Source organism: Heterodontus francisci, chromosome 13, assembly GCF_036365525.1.
Source record: "Heterodontus francisci isolate sHetFra1 chromosome 13, sHetFra1.hap1, whole genome shotgun sequence".
In the NCBI taxonomy this organism is placed as follows: Eukaryota; Metazoa; Chordata; class Chondrichthyes; order Heterodontiformes; family Heterodontidae; genus Heterodontus; species Heterodontus francisci.
In genome coordinates this window covers 85,967,228-85,985,622 of record NC_090383.1, presented here as the reverse complement: position 1 = coordinate 85,985,622, position 18,395 = coordinate 85,967,228, and the positions used below count along the sequence as shown (strand labels likewise).

The following is an 18,395-nucleotide window of genomic DNA, read 5'->3' as shown; positions in this document are numbered from 1 at the left end:
TGCCTGTGTGGAGTTTGCAAGTTCTCCCTGTGTCTGCGTGGGTTTCCTCCGGGTGCTCCGGTTTCCTCCCACAGCCAGAAGACTTGCAGGTTGATAGGTAAATTGGCCATTATAAATTGTCCCTAGTATAGGTAGGTGGTAGGGGAATATAGGGACAGGTGAGGATGTGGTAGGAATATGGGATCAGTATAAATGGGTGGTTAATGTCGGCACAGACTCGGTGGGCCGAAGGGCCTGTTTCAGTGCTGTATCTCTAAGTCTAAATCTAAAATACCGTTTGCCTCTGTTCCATGACCTTCTGGTCAGTTATTCTCTGTGACCTTATCTTATCAACACCTTGTTTTGCTAGGTGGTAGAGATCGCGAGTTGGGAAGGTGATGTCGAAGGAGCCTTGGTGAGTTTCTGCAGTGCATCTTGTAGATGGTAAACACTGCTGCCACTGTATGGCAGTGGTGAAGGGAATGAATGTTGAAGGTGGTGGATGGGGTGCCAATCACGCTGGCTGCTTTATCCTGGATGATGTCGAGCTTCTTGAGTGTTGTTGGAGCTGCACCCATCCAGGCAAGTGGAGATTATTCCATCACACTCCTGACTTGTGCCTTGTAGATGGTGGACAGGCTTTGGGGAGTCAGGAGGCGAGTTACTCACCACAGAATTCCTAGCCTGACCTGCTCTTGTAGCCACAGCATTTATGTGGCTGGTCCAGGTCAGTTTCTGGTCAATGGTGACCCCCAGGATGTTGTTAGTGGAGGATTCAGTGATGGCAATGCCATTGAACGTCAAGGGGAGATCGTTAGATTCTCTCTTGCTTGAGATGGTTTTTACCTGGCACTTTGTTGGGAAAGTGTTACTTGCCACTTATCAGCCCAAGCTTGGATGTTGTCCAGGTCTTGCTGCTTATGGACATGGGCTGCTTCAGTATCTGAGCATTCGTGAATGGTGCCGAACATGGTGCAATCAACAGCGAACAACCCCACTTCTGACCTTATGATGGAGAGAACGTCATTGATTTAGCAGCTGAAGATGGTTGGGCCTAGGATATGACCCTGATGAATTCCTGCAGTGATGTCCTGGGACTGAGATGATTGACCTCCAATGACCACAACTTTCTTCCTTTGTGCTAGGTATGCCTCCAACCAGTGGAAAATTCTCCCCGATACCGATTGACTCCAGTTTTGCTTGGGCTCCTTGGTGCCATACTCGGTGAAATGCTGCCTTGATGTCAAAGGCACTTTCACCTCACCTCTGGAGTTCAACTTTTTTGTCCATGTTTGATCTATGGCTGTGGAGTAGCCCTGGCGGAACCCAAACTGAGCATCACTAAGCAGGTTATTGCTAAGCAAGTGCTGCTTGATAGGACTGTCGACAATCCCTTCCATCACTTTTCTGATCGAGAGTAAACTGATAGGCCAGTAAATGACTGGGTTGGATTTGTCCTGCTTTTTGTGCATTGGACCTACCCTGGGCAATTTTTCACATTGCCAGGTAAATGCCAGTTTTGTAGCTGTACTGGAACAACTTGGCTCGGGGTGAGGCAAGTTCTGGAGCACAAGTCTTCAGTACTATTGCCAGAATGTTGTCAGGGCCCATAGCCTTTGCAGTATCCAATGCCTTCAGTCGTTTCTTGACATCACGTGGAGTGAATCGGATTGGCTGAAGACTGGCATCTATGATGCGGGGGACCTCAGGAGGAGGCCGGGATGGATCGGCACTTCTGGCTGAAGATGGATGCAACAGCTTCAGCCTTATTTTTTGCATTGATGTGCTGGGCTCCCCCACCGTTGAGGATGAGGATGTTTGTGAGGCCTTGGTGAATCCTTGTTCACCGCTTTCCAATTATAAGGCAAAGAAACAGGCTTTCTTAGGTTTGAAGAAAAGTTGAAATTTATTGAACTTTAACTTTAATTCGGTTAACGCCTACGGATACACGCCACACCCCACGCAAGCATGCATATGCGATACACACATGCCAATAGAGACAGAATAGAGAAGAAAAATAAAGTGGAAAGGTTCAAGGCAATATCTGAAGAGTTTTTGTTACAGTTCTTCAAGCTCACTGTAACATCCTTGATTGTAGGTAGATCTTGCTTTTCGTTGGGGCCCAGTATTCTTCTTAAATCTTGTTCGCTGTAGGAGACTTCTCTCTCTTGGGGTTCATGTGTCTTCAGTGGATTCAGAGGCTTGTGAGAAAGAGATGGGATGGGACAGGAGAGAGATCTCCTCAATCCAGGAGCAATTAGACTTTCTCCAAGTTCAAACTGTTTGCACAATACAGAAAAACATACGAAGATACGAATTAGGAGTAGGCCACTCGGCCCTTCGAGCCTGCTCCGCCATTCAGTAAGTTCATGGCTGATTAGACCGCATTTCCACCAACCCCCGATAACCTTCCACCCCCTTGCTTATATAAACACAAGAATTAGGAGCAGGAGGATGACACGGAGCAGCTGCAGAACATACTTCTGGGGGAGGGTAAACAGCCAGAGGTCATGGTCCACTTTGGTACCAATGATATGGGTAGGAAGAGGGATGAGGTCCTGAAAGCAGATTTGAGTGAGTTAGGAAGGAAATTAAAAAACCCAGTTTGCCAAGCAGGTTAGTCATATGACGAACTGGTCTGACCACGTCTTGGATTACAGTAATCTCTGGAATGCTCCTCTTACACAGAATACCTGATCAAGGTCCTTTGTGGGTTGAATGTTTCAGGGAATGGTCCTTTGTCCTTCCAATCACCATCTGTTAATATGCAAATGTATTTTCCAGCTATGGCTGATCTGTTTAACAAGTCCTTTCTTCACTCCAGTAGGAGTTTAAAATCAAGGTTCATGACAAAATAAACGCGCCTCATTATTGGTAGGTGGGAGCCTAGCATGACATTAGATCTGATCTGTTGGTTGTGGGATTGCTTAGTTCTGTCTATTGCATGCTGCTTCTGCTGTTTGGCATGCAAGTAGTCCTGTGTTGCAGCTTGACCAGGCTGACACCTCATTTTTAGGTGTGCCTGGTGCTGCTCCTGGCATGCCCTCCTGCACTCTTGATTGAACCAGGGTTGGTCACCCGGCTTGATGGTAATGGTAGAGTGGGAGATATTCCAGGCCATGAGGTTACAGATTGTGGTTGATTACAATTCTTCTGCTGCTGATGGTCCACAGCGCCTCATGGATGCCCTGTTTTGAGTTGCTAGATCTGTTGAAAATCTATCCCATTTAGCACGGTGGTAGTGTCACACAACAATGGCGGGTACCCTCAATGTGAAGGTGGGACTTTGTCTCCACAGGAACCATGCAGTGGTCACTTCTGCCTGAAGATGTTTACCAATGCTTGAAGCTTGGTCTTTTGCGTGCTGGACTTCGCCATCGTTGAGAAAGAAGGGAGGCATTCCAGTGCCTACGGGGCAACAACCTGTTCATTTCTTCAGCAAAAGAAAAAAGGAATTAGGTGGTCTATGGAGGGGAGTGCATCAGTATCTAATTGCTCAAAAAATGAATTCTTCTCTCAAAAATAGAATTCACATTCCATTACAAAACTCCTACTCATAAAACAAACATAGTTTCAATTTCAAAGATAGAACAAGTGTTACTACTGATCATTTTCAAGACATGAAATGGAGATTTTCAAGAAAATCAAACCATTTATTAAACTAACCCAACTGAATTGCTTTTTAAGTAGTGCCCAATGTTACACATCACAAGATCAACTTGGAATTAATTTTTTAATAACGTTTACCTGAGTAGCCAATCACCTGGCTCAGCCAAATTAATAGTTTTATGGCAAAGTTCTGATGAGCAACAACAGATGAATGCATTACTTGCACCTTAAGCGGCTTTGTTTGTCGACTGGTATTCCTCTAGAGCAAATCAAATGTTGAAAAAAAAAAGTGTCAGACTATTAAAGATCAGAACAATACACAACCACAACCACCTCTACTTGTTTTTATTAACACACAGGTACACTTTATTTTGAGAGGAAAATTCTCACCACTATTACTGTTTTTGCCTGCTCACAAAACTGGAAATCACCATATCGAACTGATCTACGACCCTGAAAATATCACAAAAATAAAAAATATTTTACTAATGAAAACTTTTACAACCTGAACTCCAACAGAAACTCAAAAACAAGAGACATCATCAGTATAATAAATCAAGATATATACAAGATACACCAAAAAAAATTCCAGTCATAGATTTTTTTTCTGTTCTGCAATAGTGCTTCTGAAGGTGCAATGGTGCACTGCTATTTAATGTTAGGAAATGGGTTTGCAGCTGGAACTCTCCAGTAAGCGTGTTGCTAACTTTACTTGCGTGCCTCTAAAATGCTGCTTGTTGTTGGTGCTGTGGGGCTGGTGGGGGAGGGGAGGAAGGGGCGGGGTGCAGTTCACATATAAGAGATACAATCGCACCTTGGGCTCTTTCAAGCACTTTCTGGTGGATTGCTATTTTCAGAAACTGGCAATAACCCAAGAAAAGGTTCACTTACTAAGTAAGGTGTACACGTGACACAAAGAAAAAGTAGAGAAAATACATTTATAGGCCCTTCTATTACTGAAACAGGAGTATCAGCTAAATCTACCTACCAAAATGAAATTAAATGTAAACTAGTTTTTTTTGTATTTATGCATCATAGTCAATATAAACATAACCAACAGTCCAATAATGTAGATCTTCAAATTCTACACACAATTTGGAAATTAGAAGCCACAGGATCATCCAGTCGTGACTGAGTTTTTCGCACTTCTATGTAACTGAAACACAGTTGCAGAATTGCAGTTCATTAATTTTAAACACTACTTTTTTTTTTAAATAAAAAAAACTTTCCAAACTGCAACTGCTTTTGGTGAACTTAAGGTATACGTTTTACAAGCGGGAAATACTATAAAAATAACTCACATCTCTATCCACAGTGGTTGCAAAGCTGACAGCTTCCTTCTGTGTACAGTTCACAGCCTTCTGCAAGGTGTAAATCACTTGCTCATAAGTATGGACTTCATCATTAAATAACATACAATAGTAAGTATCGTCCTTTTCCCTAAAGAGAAAATAATCACTTAAGTATTTAACATTTCCCTCAGGCCTTTGTTGATCAAAACACAAGTAATCCAAAATGAAAGCCAAATCTCAAAGTTAAGAAGGGGCACCAAAAGGCCCAAGTGGTTTCAGTAATAATATAACACAAAACTGACCTTCTAAATCTACCCCACAGAGTAAAACACTCACTAAGCAAAAATAATTTTTGAGGCAGGTAACAGTTACTAGCTGTGATTATGAACTGCACACTATCCATGATGGAGGAGCAGTTTTTGGTGTTACCATACATTCATTTGGGGCCTGTGATTTTGTGCTGGAACTTCCCAATGTCAAATGCTTGGGAGAAATACAGCACAGAGGCCAATCAGATCCCCATGCGAAAAGAATAATGGGATCCTTCATGTGTTTAAATTATAAAACCACAACCAAGGTTTCACCTCCTGTTGCCATCCACAAAACCTCTGCTGGAATTCAGTCATTTGTCGAGAAGTTCAAGCTCAGCTCTCATGAGCTTCATAGTAGAAGAGCCTATAAACATTTACTGATTGGACACAAAAGTAAAGACAGATTACTTTGATAAGTGACCGGAAGATGCTGATGCTGCCTTGGGGGCCATACATCCAGACAATTCAATAGCTTGAGGAAGCAGTTGGGGTGCAATCTGAGAAAGGAAAAGTACTATACACTGATCAAGGTGGAGGTGGGGGTGGGGCCCCTCAAAAGGCTAAGTTCTGCTCATATTCCCAATGGGGGAAGGTGGTGGCATAGTGGTAATGTCACTGGACGAGCAATCCAGAGTCCAAGCTAATGCTCTGGCAACATGGGTTCGAATCCCACCACAGCACTTGGTGAAATTTGAATTCAATTAATAAATCTGGAATTAAAAAGCTAGCCTAATGACCATAAAAACATTGTTGTAAAAAATCATCTGGTTTACTAATGTCCTTCGGGAAGGAAATCTGCTGTCCTTACCTGTGACTCCAGACCCACAGCAATGCGCTTGATTCTTAAATGTCCTCTGAAATGGCCTAGCCCACTCAGTTCAAGGGCAAATTCGGGATGGGCAATAAATGCTGGCCTAGCCAGCAATGCCCACATTCCACAAAACGAATCAAAAAAATCGTCACTGCAATCCAGTGATTACTACTGAAAAAGATTCTATGGATAAATATTAGGTCAGGAAATAATTAGGCTAGGCTGCAATGCTGTCCACAGTGGAAAAGCACACCAACATTAGCTCAGGTGACATAAGTGGCTGATTTGCAAATGCTGGCGGGGTCGGGACCAGGTGCAAACGCAATTTGAAAACTGCTAACTCGGAGGTTATTTCTGGAACCCAATTCCTCCAGGACCGTCAACAATTTTCAATGTGGCGGGGTTGGTGGGGGTGGATGGAAGTGGGGAGAATAGGGAACCTGCTTGCCTCTAATTAAGGGCCCATTAAGATGAAGGAGGAGAGGTCTTGGCCGGGGAGGGGGTGGGGGGGAGGAGGGTGCACTGAAATTTTCAATTAGGAATCTGGTGAGCTCGACCAGTCTGGTGCACAACAGCGCACAGCTGTCAGGCTCACAGCAGGCAGAAGGCAAACTTTATTGTTGGAAGATGAAATGTTTTGGGCCCCTGGGGATCTTGTGCTATCCAAGCACAAGACTTATTTTAATATCTTGGAAGCACTGCCTCACCTGTTTATTCAGCTGGCCCTCAGAGAAGCAGCCTGCTCTCTATGGCAAGACAGCGGCAGGCCCCATCATGGCTGCCGTCCACCTTTGCCGCTTGGACTTCGCAGGCAGCTCCCGCCTCCTGCAGACACTGGGCATTCTTAACTGGGCACCAAGCTCGCCTTCTGCCCAATTAGGGGATTAACCTTGGTTAGCGACACACTTGAGGTGTGGGGTCAGTTTCCTGACCTCATTTTGAAAATTCAGCTCATGGAGGGGTATTTGGGCAAGGTGTTGGTGGCAACAACTGCTATTTCTTTAGTGCCTTTAACGTAATAAAATGTCAAAAAGTGCTTCAAAGGTGCACTGGAAAGTAAGGCAATATTAGCGCAGATGGCCAAAAGCCTAGTCAAGGGATAGGTTTTAAGGAGCAGCTTAAAGAATAAAAGAGTGTTCAAGAGAAGTAGTTTAGGGAGAGAATTCCAGAGCTTTGGGCCAAGGCAGCTGAAGGCATGACCACTATTTGTGGTACAAATAAAAATGGGGTGCTTAAGAAGCCAGAATTAGAGGAGTGCAGATATATCAAAGGGTTATGGGGCAGGAGGAGTTCACAAAGATAGGAGGGCAAGGCCAAGGAGGGGCCTGAAAACAAGAATGAGAATTTTAAAATCAAGGCATTGCTTAACCAGGAGACAATGCAGGACACGGAGCACAGAAGTAATGGGGAATGGGATTTGGTGAGAGTAAGGACAAGGGCAGCAGAATTTTGGATGACTTCACGTTTATGGCAGGTAGAATGTGGGAGGCCAACCAGGAGTCGGTTGGAATTGTCAAATAAATACTTGCATTTATTTAGCGCCTTTCATGACCACTGGATGTCTCAAAGCACTTTACAGCCAATGAAGTACTTTTTGAAGTGTAGTCACGGTTGTAATGCAGGAAAAGTGGCAGCCAGTATACATACAACAAACTCCCACAAACAGCAATGTGAAAATGACCGGATAATCTATTTTTGTGACGTTGATTGAGGGATAAATATTGGCCAGGACACCGGGGATAACTCCCCTGCTCTTCTTCGAAATAGTGTCATGGGATATTTTACATCCACCTTAGCAAGCAGATGGTTTAACATCTCATTCAAAAGACAGCACCTCCAACATTGCAGTGCTCCCTCAGTACTGCACTAGAGCAGGAACCTTGATTTTTGTGCTCAAGCCCTGGAGTGGAACATGAAACTTGGACCTGATGATTCAGAGGCAAGAGTGCTACCAACTGAGCCACAGCTGACAAACTGGAGTCAAGTCTAGAGATAACAAAGAAATGGATGAGGGTTTCAGCAGCAGATGAACTGAGGGAAGGGCAGAGTGAGGTGACATTACAGAGATGGATATAGGCAATCTTAGTGACAGCGCGGTTATGTGGTCAGAAGTTCACCCCCGGGTCAAATATGACACAAGGGCTGTGAACAGTCTGGTTCACCCTCAGACAGTTGCTAGGGAGAGAGATGGAGTCAGCAGCTAGGGAATGGAGTTTGTAGTGGGACCGAAGACAATGGTTTTAGTCTTCTCAACTTTAACTGGAGGAAATTTCTGCTCATCAGTAGTAGATGTCAGTCAATTTAGCGACAGTGGAGATATCGAGGGAGGTGGTGGCGTCATCAGCGTACATATGAAAACTGATGTGTTTTCGGGAACCACACCTTGGAATTGTCTTTATGAAAAGTGGGTTCAAGTGAAAATTGAAAACCATGATGTCTGAAGCATTCTGCATTTATTCCACTGGCAGACTGGGCTCCCAAAATTAGCCACTGCAGGAGAGAGGTGTCACATGGTATAATGTTTCAATTTGACTGTGTGTAAAACTGGCAGAAACTGGTCTGAACCAGTTAGTTTTGAGAGACTCTCCAGCGAGACGTACTACTGAAAGAGAGTAGTCTATTCTCAGTAGAAATTCTACAAGGAGCTACAAGCCACGTTAATTGCCTGAGAAAAAAAGGCCTTTTTAAAAAAAATAAATAGACCATTTGTATTGCTGAAGATAGAAAACTCCTTTTCTTTACTTCCAAGCCAGAAAGTATTTGCTTCAAGATTGAATTTCTCTTGAATGATTGTATTTTTCTAGAATTCACTGGTGGTCTTGATGCCTGCTGCAGCTGAAGTGTTCTGAATGCCTATCTACTAAAGAGACTACTTCATCAGATCTGTGTGAAGACTTCGAGTAGCAGTTGATTATATTCACATTAGAATATCTCACCCATTAGGAATGTAACCCACAAGGACTTACTTATTTACTTATTTTTAAGAAACAGCTAATTTTTAAAATACCCCTTTTAAAACCAGTTAACTATTAGTTTTGAATGTGTGTGAGAGAATGGGGGAGTTACATTAAAATAAGTTTTAAGGTCTTTAGACATAGGTTTATCTTAATAGTGTTTAAGATTTAGTTTTTTAATAAATAGTTAATTTGTTGCTGTCTAAAGATACCTGGTTTGGTCTGTTTTATTCAGGGGGTTATTAGAGTATTTAATTTGGCTATTTACCGGTTGGGTGGGAAAACTTTAATAATATGCTGCAACCTGTGGAGTGATGGGACTGAATTGACAGTGCATCCCTCAGTCGTAACACCACAGGTTATATAATTAACAAGCAAAAGCAGGGAAAGGTGGTGGAACTGGAGAGATGCAGAAAAATTGCAAAAATTTTCGCCCGAGTTTTTTTTAAAGCAATCATTCACAACCATTTATCTACATAATTATCGATGTCAACATTCATTATTCATACTTACAGAGGCTCTAAACCAGAAGGTAGTCTATCTTCCTCCACCCATGTCAGCATATCTACAGCATATTTGAATGCAATTGCAAAAATGTTATAGGCACGTCCAATCATGTCCTCAGATAAATGTGCCAGTGGATCCTATGAAAATAATGGTGAATTAAAGCTTAACGCAATCACAATACAACAGCAGAAAGCCTGATGACTAGCAATCCAAAGAAAAATGAATTATAACATGCAGAGATTTGCAACTCAGCAGTAGAAACAATTTATTCACAACCGATTTGTGTCGCAGAGGCAACTATTTTAATCTTTCACATAAATGACAGACGAGATCAGTTTCCAATCAAGCTATAAGGTAAAGTTCCTCCCAGCACTAGAACACTCCTGCAATCCCTTCGGAGGGTAGGGGGTAAAAAAAACATCTCAGCTGTTTCATCAATGTCCTTCACCAATATCATAAAGCCATGGGTGACGTTGCTCACTGATTATTCTACAATTTCACACATTCATAATACTTTAACAATGAATCTACGCCACCTACATTAATAAGACCAGGACAAATGTTGGGCTGACAATAAATTGCTCACCATTGCTCAGTTTGGGTTCTGCCAGGGCCACTTGTCTCCAGACCTCAATAAAGCCTTGGTCCAAACATGGCCAAAAAAGCTGAATTTAAGAGCTGAGGCGAGTGTGACTGCCCTTGACATCAAGGCAGCATTTAACCGGATGTGGCATCAAGCAGCCCTAGCCTAACTGAAGTCAATGGGAATCAGGGTAAAACTCTTCAATGTTTGGAGTCGTACCTAGCGCAAAGGAAGCTGGTTGTGGTTGCTGAAGGTCAATCAGCTCAGCCCCAGGACATTAGCGCAAGACTTCCTCAAGGTACAGTCCTAGGGTCAACCATCTTCAGCTGCTTCATCAATGACCATCCTTCCAACATAAGATCAGCAATCTGGATGTTCACTGATGATTGCACAGTGTTCAGTTCTATTTGTGACTTCTCAGATACTGAAGTTGTCAGTGTTCAGAGGCAGCAACACCTGGACAATACTCAGGCTTCGGCTGATGAGCAGCAACTACAAACATTCTTGCAACACAAAAGTGTCAGGCAATGACCATCTCCAACGAGCGAGAATCCAACCATCTCCCCTTGACATTCAACAGTATACCATCGCTGAATCCCCCACTATCAACATTCTGGAGGTTACAATTGACCAGAAACTGAACTGGAGTTGCCATATAAATACTGTGGCCACTAAAACTGGGAATTCTGCATTAAGTAACTCATCTCCTGACTCCCCAAAGCCTTTCCACCATCTCAAAAGCAGACGTCAGGAGTGTGATGGAATACTCTCCACTTGCCTGGATGGATGCAGCTCCAACAACTCAGGAAGCCCAACACCATCCAGGATAATGCACCCTGCTTGATTGGAACCCCATTCACCACATTAAACATTTATTCCCACCACTACCACCACCACACAGGGGCAGCAGTATGTACCATCTACAAGATACACTACAACAACTCACCAATCCTTGTTCGACAGCACTTTGCAAACCTGTGACATCTACCACCTAAAAGGACAAAACCAGTAAATGCATGGGAACATCACCACCTGCAAGTTTCCCTCCAAGCCATACACCATCCTGACTTGGAACTATGCCTCTGTTCCTTCGGTGTCACTGGGTCAAAAACCTGGAACTGCCTCCCTAACAGCACTGTGTGTACCTACGCCAGATGGACTGCGGCAGTTCAAGAAGACATTTTTAAAATTTTGTTCATGGGATGTGGGTATCGCTGGCTAGGCCAGCATTTATTGCCCATCCCTAATTGCCCTGGAGAAGGTGATGATGTGTTGCCTTCTCGAACCGCTGCAGGTCTTGGGGTGTAGGTACACCAACAGGGGTGTTTGGAATGGACTTACAGGATTTTGACCCAGCGACAGTGAAGGGATGGCGATATAGTTCCAAGCCAGGATGGTGTGTGGCTTTGAGGGAACTTGCAAGTGGTGGCGTTCCTATGCATCTGCTGCCTTCCTTCTAGCTGGTAGAAGTTGCGGGTTTGGAAGGCGCAGTCGAAGCAGCCTTGGCGTGTTGCTGCAGGGCATCTTGTATATGGTACACACTGCTGCCATGCTGCGTCAGTGGTGCAAGGAATGAATGTTTAAGGTGGTGGATGGGGTCAAGTGGGCTGCTTTGTCCTGAATGGTGTTGAGTTTCTTCACTGTTGTTGGAGCTGCACTCATTCAAGCAAATGGAGAGTACTCCATCACACTCCTGACTTGTGCCTTGTAGATGGTGGACAGGCATTGGGGAGACAGGTGGTGAGTTATTTGCCGCAGCATTTATATGGCTGGTCCAGTTCAGTTTCTGGTCACTGGTTACCCCCCAAATTATGTTGATAGTGGAGGATTCAGTGATGGTAACGCCATTGAACATCAAGGGGAAATGGTTAGATTCTCCCTTGACTGAGATGGTCATTGCCTGCCACTTACCAGCCCATGTTTGCTGCATCTGTGCATGGGCTGCTTCAGTATCTGAGGAGTTGCGAAGGGTGAACAGTGTGCAATCATGAGCAAACCTCCCCACTTCTGACCTTATGATGGAGGAAAGGTCATTGATGAAGCAGCTGAAGATGATTAGACCTAGCACACTACCCTGAAGAACTCCAGCAGTAATGTCCTGCGACTGTGATGATTGACTTTCAACAACCACAACCATCTTCCTTTGTACTAGGTATGATTTCAACCAGCAGAAAGTTTTACTTGATTCCCACTGACTCCAGTTTTGTTAAGGCATCTTCTCAAGGGCAATTAGGGATGGGCAACAGCAATGCTCACATGCCATGAAAGAATAAAAAAAAGGCTGAAAACACTTAGACCACTCAAATACTGGTCAATAACTAAAACAGAAAATAGATAGCCAAGGCAATAACTACATAGTCAATTTGGAAATTGTGTCACAATGGCAATCTTTATAGCTCTGTTCAACAAATGGAAGGGGATATAACAGGAAATTTTAGGCCAATTACTCTTACCGCAGTTGCATGTAGATTTCTAAAGTCTATAATATGGGATGAAAATTGAGAAAAATTGGAAAGGATATAATTGCATCAGAAGCAGTTGAGAAGTTCACGCAACTGGGATGAAGGGGTTATCTTGTGAGGAAGGGTTGGACAGGTTAGGCCTGTATCCATTGGAATTTAGAAGAATGAGAGGCGATCTTATTGAAATATAAGATCCTGAGGGGACTCGATAGGATGCCGAATTGCCTACTCTTGCTCCTAATTCCTATGTTCATATGTGTCTGTTATGGGAAAGTCATGTTTGACTGATTGATTTTTCTTATAAAAACACAATACCTAAAAGAAAGGGAAATCAGTGGACTTATATATTCTTTTTCTTTTGGGCCTCCTTATCTCGAGACAATGGATACGCGCCTGGAGGTGGTCAGTGGTTTGTGAAGCAGCGCCTGGAGTGGCTATAAAGGCCAATTCTAGAGTGACAGGCTTTTCCACAGGTGCTGCAGAGAAATTTGTTTGTCGGGGCTGTTGCACAGTTGGCTCTTCCCTTGCGCCTCTGTCTTTTTTCCTGCCAACTACTAAGTCTCTTCGACTCGCCACATTTTAGCCCCGTCTTTATGGACTTATATATAGATTTACAAAAGACCTTTGGTTACAAATATTAAGGTACATGATATTGGAGAGAATTAAACTATATGGTTAGAGATGGCTAGGAGCAAGAGGATTAACAGTAGTGATACATGAATCTTCAGCTCCTTGGAGGAATGTGGATTATTCAGTGCTCCAGGGATGAGTTGGAACCTCTCATATTCCATTTATATAAATACCTTAGACATCAGCACATCAGAAATATCAAAATTTGCTGATACCAAAATAAGGCAATCTGCAAGAACTACTCATAAGACTGCAGAAGGGCATAATTAGATAAATGAGTGAGCAGATAGCTGCTAGATGCACGTCAATGCAGAGAAATGCGAAATAGCATGTTTTGGGAAAAGCAATGATGGAAAGTAAAGCCTAGTGGTAAGATTCTTAACAAGTGCAGGAACAGATGCATAGATCTTTAAAAAAGTATGTGTGGCAGGGATCAAGATCCAAATATAATTTTGATTTTGTTTTTACGTAAAAGCGACAAAACTGTTGAATTTGCAAAAGACATTGGTTTGGCCACAATTGGAAATACTGTGTGCTGTTCAAGTGACCCCTCAATAGGAATGATATTAGCAACATGGAAAGCGAACAGCCAAAATTCACAAGAATATCAGGAATGAAAAATTGGGGCATTTTCACTAGAAAGAGAAAATTAAGGAGCATCAGCAGAGGTGGTCAAAATTGTACAAGATTTTGAGTCTAAGTAGCACAACATTGTTTCTACTGATATTTGAATCAATAAAATAAGGATAGAGACTCAGAATTATTACTAAATGAATGAAAGGGAAGACAGAAGAAATGGTTCTAATCACTCTCTTTGTGTAACCAAGTGGCTATTGAGATAGAGTGCAACATAATTTAAAAGAGAACCAAATAAACAGTGGGGAAAAAAAGGGATATGGGAAAATTGCAAAGTAATAAGATGAGATAGCTACACAAGAACTAATGCCTGTGCAATTTCACGGGGCTGATTCTGTCCTGTAACTTGATGTAAAATCTTTCACATAATAAATGCAATCCACCTCTGTCCCTTTGTCTAATATGTAGTGTATTTACATCTCTTGGATGTAAAAGTCCTTTTTGAAAATGTATTTTTCTTCCTATTTCCAATAGTTAAGTTGCTTTATCGGAGGAGAAAAGTATTGCAAACTAACAAGGATTACATTATAAACTGTGTGAGCAGTGAAACATCAGAGTAAATTTCAGAGACAGAATCTGGTGCATAAAGTTAATTTCAAAGGACATTCTAAAAGTAACACTGAGGACATATGAGGAAGTATGTGAAAATAGCAGTTACAGTAGTGTAGAGGTTATGTTATTGGACTATTTCCAGGGGCCCAAACTAATACTCCAGTACAAATACAAAAGTTCAAATTTCACCCAGGTAGTTTGGGAATTTGAATTCTGCTTAAAAAAAAAATCTGCAAATAAAAAGCTGCCATCAGTAGAAGTGACCATAAAGTTGTTGGATTATCACAAAAACTCAACTGGTTTACTAGTGCCCTTTGGGAAAGAAATCTGCCATCCTTACAAGATCTGGTCGATGTGATTCCAGTCCCAGACCAACATGGTTGACTCTTAACTGACTTCTGAAATGGCCTGGCAAGCTAATGGATGAAAGCTAATAAATGCTGGCCTTGCCAGGAAAGCCCACATCCTAAGCATGATTTTTTTTTAAAATGACAGATAAAATAAGTAACATCATTTTAAATAACTGATCAAGAAAGTATATTATACCTCCTCCATAGCTCCTGAGACAGTAGGTTTATGTTTCAGACAATAGGGGCCTTGTTTCCAGGCTTCAGTGTCTCCACAGTCACAGAAACCCCCTCCACCCGACGTAGTCATCTAGATCAAAAACAAGCATAGTCATATTAAAATTCAAATCATCGTTAATGTAGATTAGGAAAGCAATTCAAAGGAGCTAAAAAATGTGCCTGAAGAATGCTATTATGCAACTGCAGACAAGCTCAAGTTCTTAGTCATATCCACCAAGGACAACTTGAAGCACCATGATCACATAACTTGTACCTTGTTATTCACATTTAAAATTTTGGATTATTTCAGATTTGAAAATGTGAGCAGCCTTGTTTGCATATCAAATAAGTATGCCTGTCCTGCAAAATGCAACAAAATCTAATTTTACATTCAGTACTATTCCAACAAATATTTAGACAGCACCTCTAACAAAGTAAAATATCTTCACAGTTGAGTCATATTTCCCATCAGAATTAGCAGGGGATTGGAGGAGGCAGCAGAAGTCGAGGTTGAAAAAAATACGTTTTAAGACTTGGAAAGATCTGCAGAGTTCTGGATTTTTTGGAAGTTTTGTCGAATGGAGTTTGAGGCAAGAAAAAAGTGCAATGGAAAAGTTGAGAATGACATTAACAAAAGTTTCAGCAGCAATGGAGGTGAGGTACAAATGGGTATGCAGAGACACTAAGTGGCAGGACTCCACAATTTGTAATTCTATTTCACTTTTACATTTGCTATAATGTCCATTCACCTGAGCTGAGATTAGGTATATTAGCACAAATTAGCAATCAAATGTGAAATCCAACCTGCATTGATGGCTTAGTACTTATCCATATGATACATTAAGTTACTAAGCCACCAAGGAAAAACTACATTTCTATTTTAATATCAACAATTTTCAGATACAATGGAGGGTTTGAGCTCAACATCTATTTGTTGTCAAGTAGTTGCTTGAACTGGGCACCTGAAATTTCAGTGCACTGCTTCCGACATTACCTGATACAAATAGAAAAGTAAAACTAAAAGAGTGGGAGTACATAAAACAACCTACCCTGTATCGATGCTCTCTGTGCACGCTGGCCAAAAAGCATTCCATGCATAATACACAGGTTGGATCTACTGCACAATCCCTTTAATAAAGGAACAAAAAGTTCATGTTATACTTGGGTATCATGTGCTTTTTACATAAAAACTTTTCTTCCAGAATGAATCTCAGCTGAACAATCCAGAACAATAGGAGAATTGTGAACAAGTCTCTTCACATTATTTAAACATACCTTCTGGAAATTAATTCACAGATCACACAGCAATCCTGTCTCCCAGCTAAGAAGGAAGCGGAAGGCAGCAATAATTGGGGATTTTCTTTTTTTAATTAAAAAGTCAAATAAGGTGTCATTGTGCAACATGAAGAATGCTTTTCCTGCAGTCCTACCAGATAGAAATTCCCAATGACTATAAATTTTTGCCAATATTTGTATTCTTGCTCTGGAAAGCAACAACTTCTTACTGGCGTACAGTTCCATGCCCAAGTGACTACAGTTTACATACAAGCCTCGACACTGTCCTATTCTTCAATTTTTTCTTATATTTTACACTTTATATTAGCCCACCTTAAATTTCATTTGCCATTCTTTTTATCATGTATATATTTTGCCAAACTCACATGGTTATTTCCACTATTTTCCTAGTTTGATAGATTCCGACTAGGGAGCCAAATTGATTAAGCTTCTGAATCAATGATGAAAATTCCAAACAGCAGTGGTCTTGACTTTGATGTTTGGGGCACCACACTTTATATCTCCCCATGTCTCCAACCAGGATACTTTTGTCCAGATATTCCTCAGGTTTCTTCCTGATCAGCATTCTATTATTTTTATACAGACTTGGTTAGACAAATAGCACCATAGTTGTTTGTGTCTTTATTAACCTTTTTGATTATTGGCACGTTAGCTATTTTCCAAAGTACCTTTCCAAAGTTGAATGACTCCTTCAATAATCCTCACTGCTTAACAAATCTCCTCCCAAGTGTCGCACATTACTCTTTCAAGTTAATATCATAACCTACCTACTTCATTGACTGCCTCAGCAAGTTTATTGAGTGTACAGCTAAGCTGTATGCCCCAAAAGGGTCCCAGGCTATATCACCAGCTTGTGCTAAATTACATGACATTAGCAGGGCTGTCACTTGAGAGCTTCAATTGATTTAAAATCTGTAAATTAGACAGGAAAACTGAGCTGGTTTCCACTACAGAAAGCTATCCAGTCGGCATGCTGGAAGTGTAGGTGCGTGGGAGCATTAAATGGAAAACAAGATCATGCCCAGCTTTATTGCTCCTGGGGTCCAATAGCCCATCATTATTCATCATCAATGCTCATATTGTCATGGTCCTGTAGGTTTTCTTTCGGGAATATATGGTTTGCCTTCAAGGCTTGCCAAAGATCAGTATTGCTTTAAGAGCCGGCAAGCCTTAGGAGTTATAGGAAGGTGCATTTTCGTTGCCTTAGAAACAGCCATTTGGAGACTGTAATGCAAAGGGTGCATTCTTGTTACCATAGATATAGCCACTGGGAGTGAGCCTGATGCGATACATTTGTTACAATTCAGTTTTGAACTGGCTTATGAGTTGAAGAGAGTTTGTTCTAACAGAACACACAGACAGAAGACGCAGACAGCTGTGCTGTTCAGACACCTGAAAAAGAGCTCTCAAACATTGAAACTGAAGGAAGAGGATTTTAGTCTGTTTATTATCTCTCAAAATTATAAGAAAAAGTCAAGCCAAAAGAGAGATCTCTGGTAATTTAAATTGAAGAAAGGGAAGTTAGACTGACAATCTTTATCCCTCAAAAACTCTAAAGTCAGATTGATTCTGTTGAAAGTGTTTGCAAGTCGTTAATTGCTGAAATTCGCTGGAGAAGGAAAGCAACATCCTGCGAGGGCTTTGAGCAACATTGGACTGTAAATTTGCAAGGACTCTAATTTTTTCTATTTTAAATGTTGTTTATACCTTCATGTGTTTAAGAATTTAGTTTTTCTAATTAGTTAATTTGTTGATTTAAAGACACCTAGTTTGGTTAGCCTCATTTGGTTGGGGGGGGGGGGGGGGGGTGGATGCTAATAGATGGTACAATTTGGCTGGGTCTTTCTTTAATTTGGAAAGTTTTAAATGATATGTTTGCCGATCTGTGGAGCGATGGGATTGAATTAACAGTGCGTTGGTCCCACCACAATCAGAATCGTATATTTTGATTGGGGGCTTTCACAGGAGCAGTCGCTCATAACAATATATAGAATCACAGAAATAACAGTACAGAAAACTAGTCAGCCCAAAACACCTGTATCATTTCTAGTTCCTAAACTGGACTTATCTACTCTAATCACATTTCTTTGCCCTTTATAAATATCCTTTTACATTCAAACTTCAAATACTTCTCTAGTTTCTTTCAACATCTTGATTATAGTTTCTGCCTCAATAGTTATTCGTGGTAAAGCATTCCACTTTTCAAT

The 18,395-nt window shown here is 41.6% G+C and overlaps 1 protein-coding gene across 2 annotated transcripts in view; it reads right to left on the bottom strand.

Moving 5' to 3' along the window:
- Positions 1-18,395, bottom strand: part of ubr2 (ubiquitin protein ligase E3 component n-recognin 2) — a 177,306-nt gene that overhangs the window by 122,274 nt on the left and 36,637 nt on the right. For both annotated transcript variants that reach the window (XM_068045124.1, XM_068045123.1), the window contains exons 3-8: positions 15,942-16,020; positions 14,873-14,983; positions 9,470-9,600; positions 4,890-5,028; positions 3,979-4,041; positions 3,727-3,847 (exon numbers count right to left, since the gene is read on the bottom strand). In XM_068045124.1, the coding sequence (XP_067901225.1) occupies positions 3,727-3,847; positions 3,979-4,041; positions 4,890-5,028; positions 9,470-9,600; positions 14,873-14,983; positions 15,942-16,020 (644 nt within the window). The remainder of the gene's footprint in view (positions 1-3,726; positions 3,848-3,978; positions 4,042-4,889; positions 5,029-9,469; positions 9,601-14,872; positions 14,984-15,941; positions 16,021-18,395) is intronic.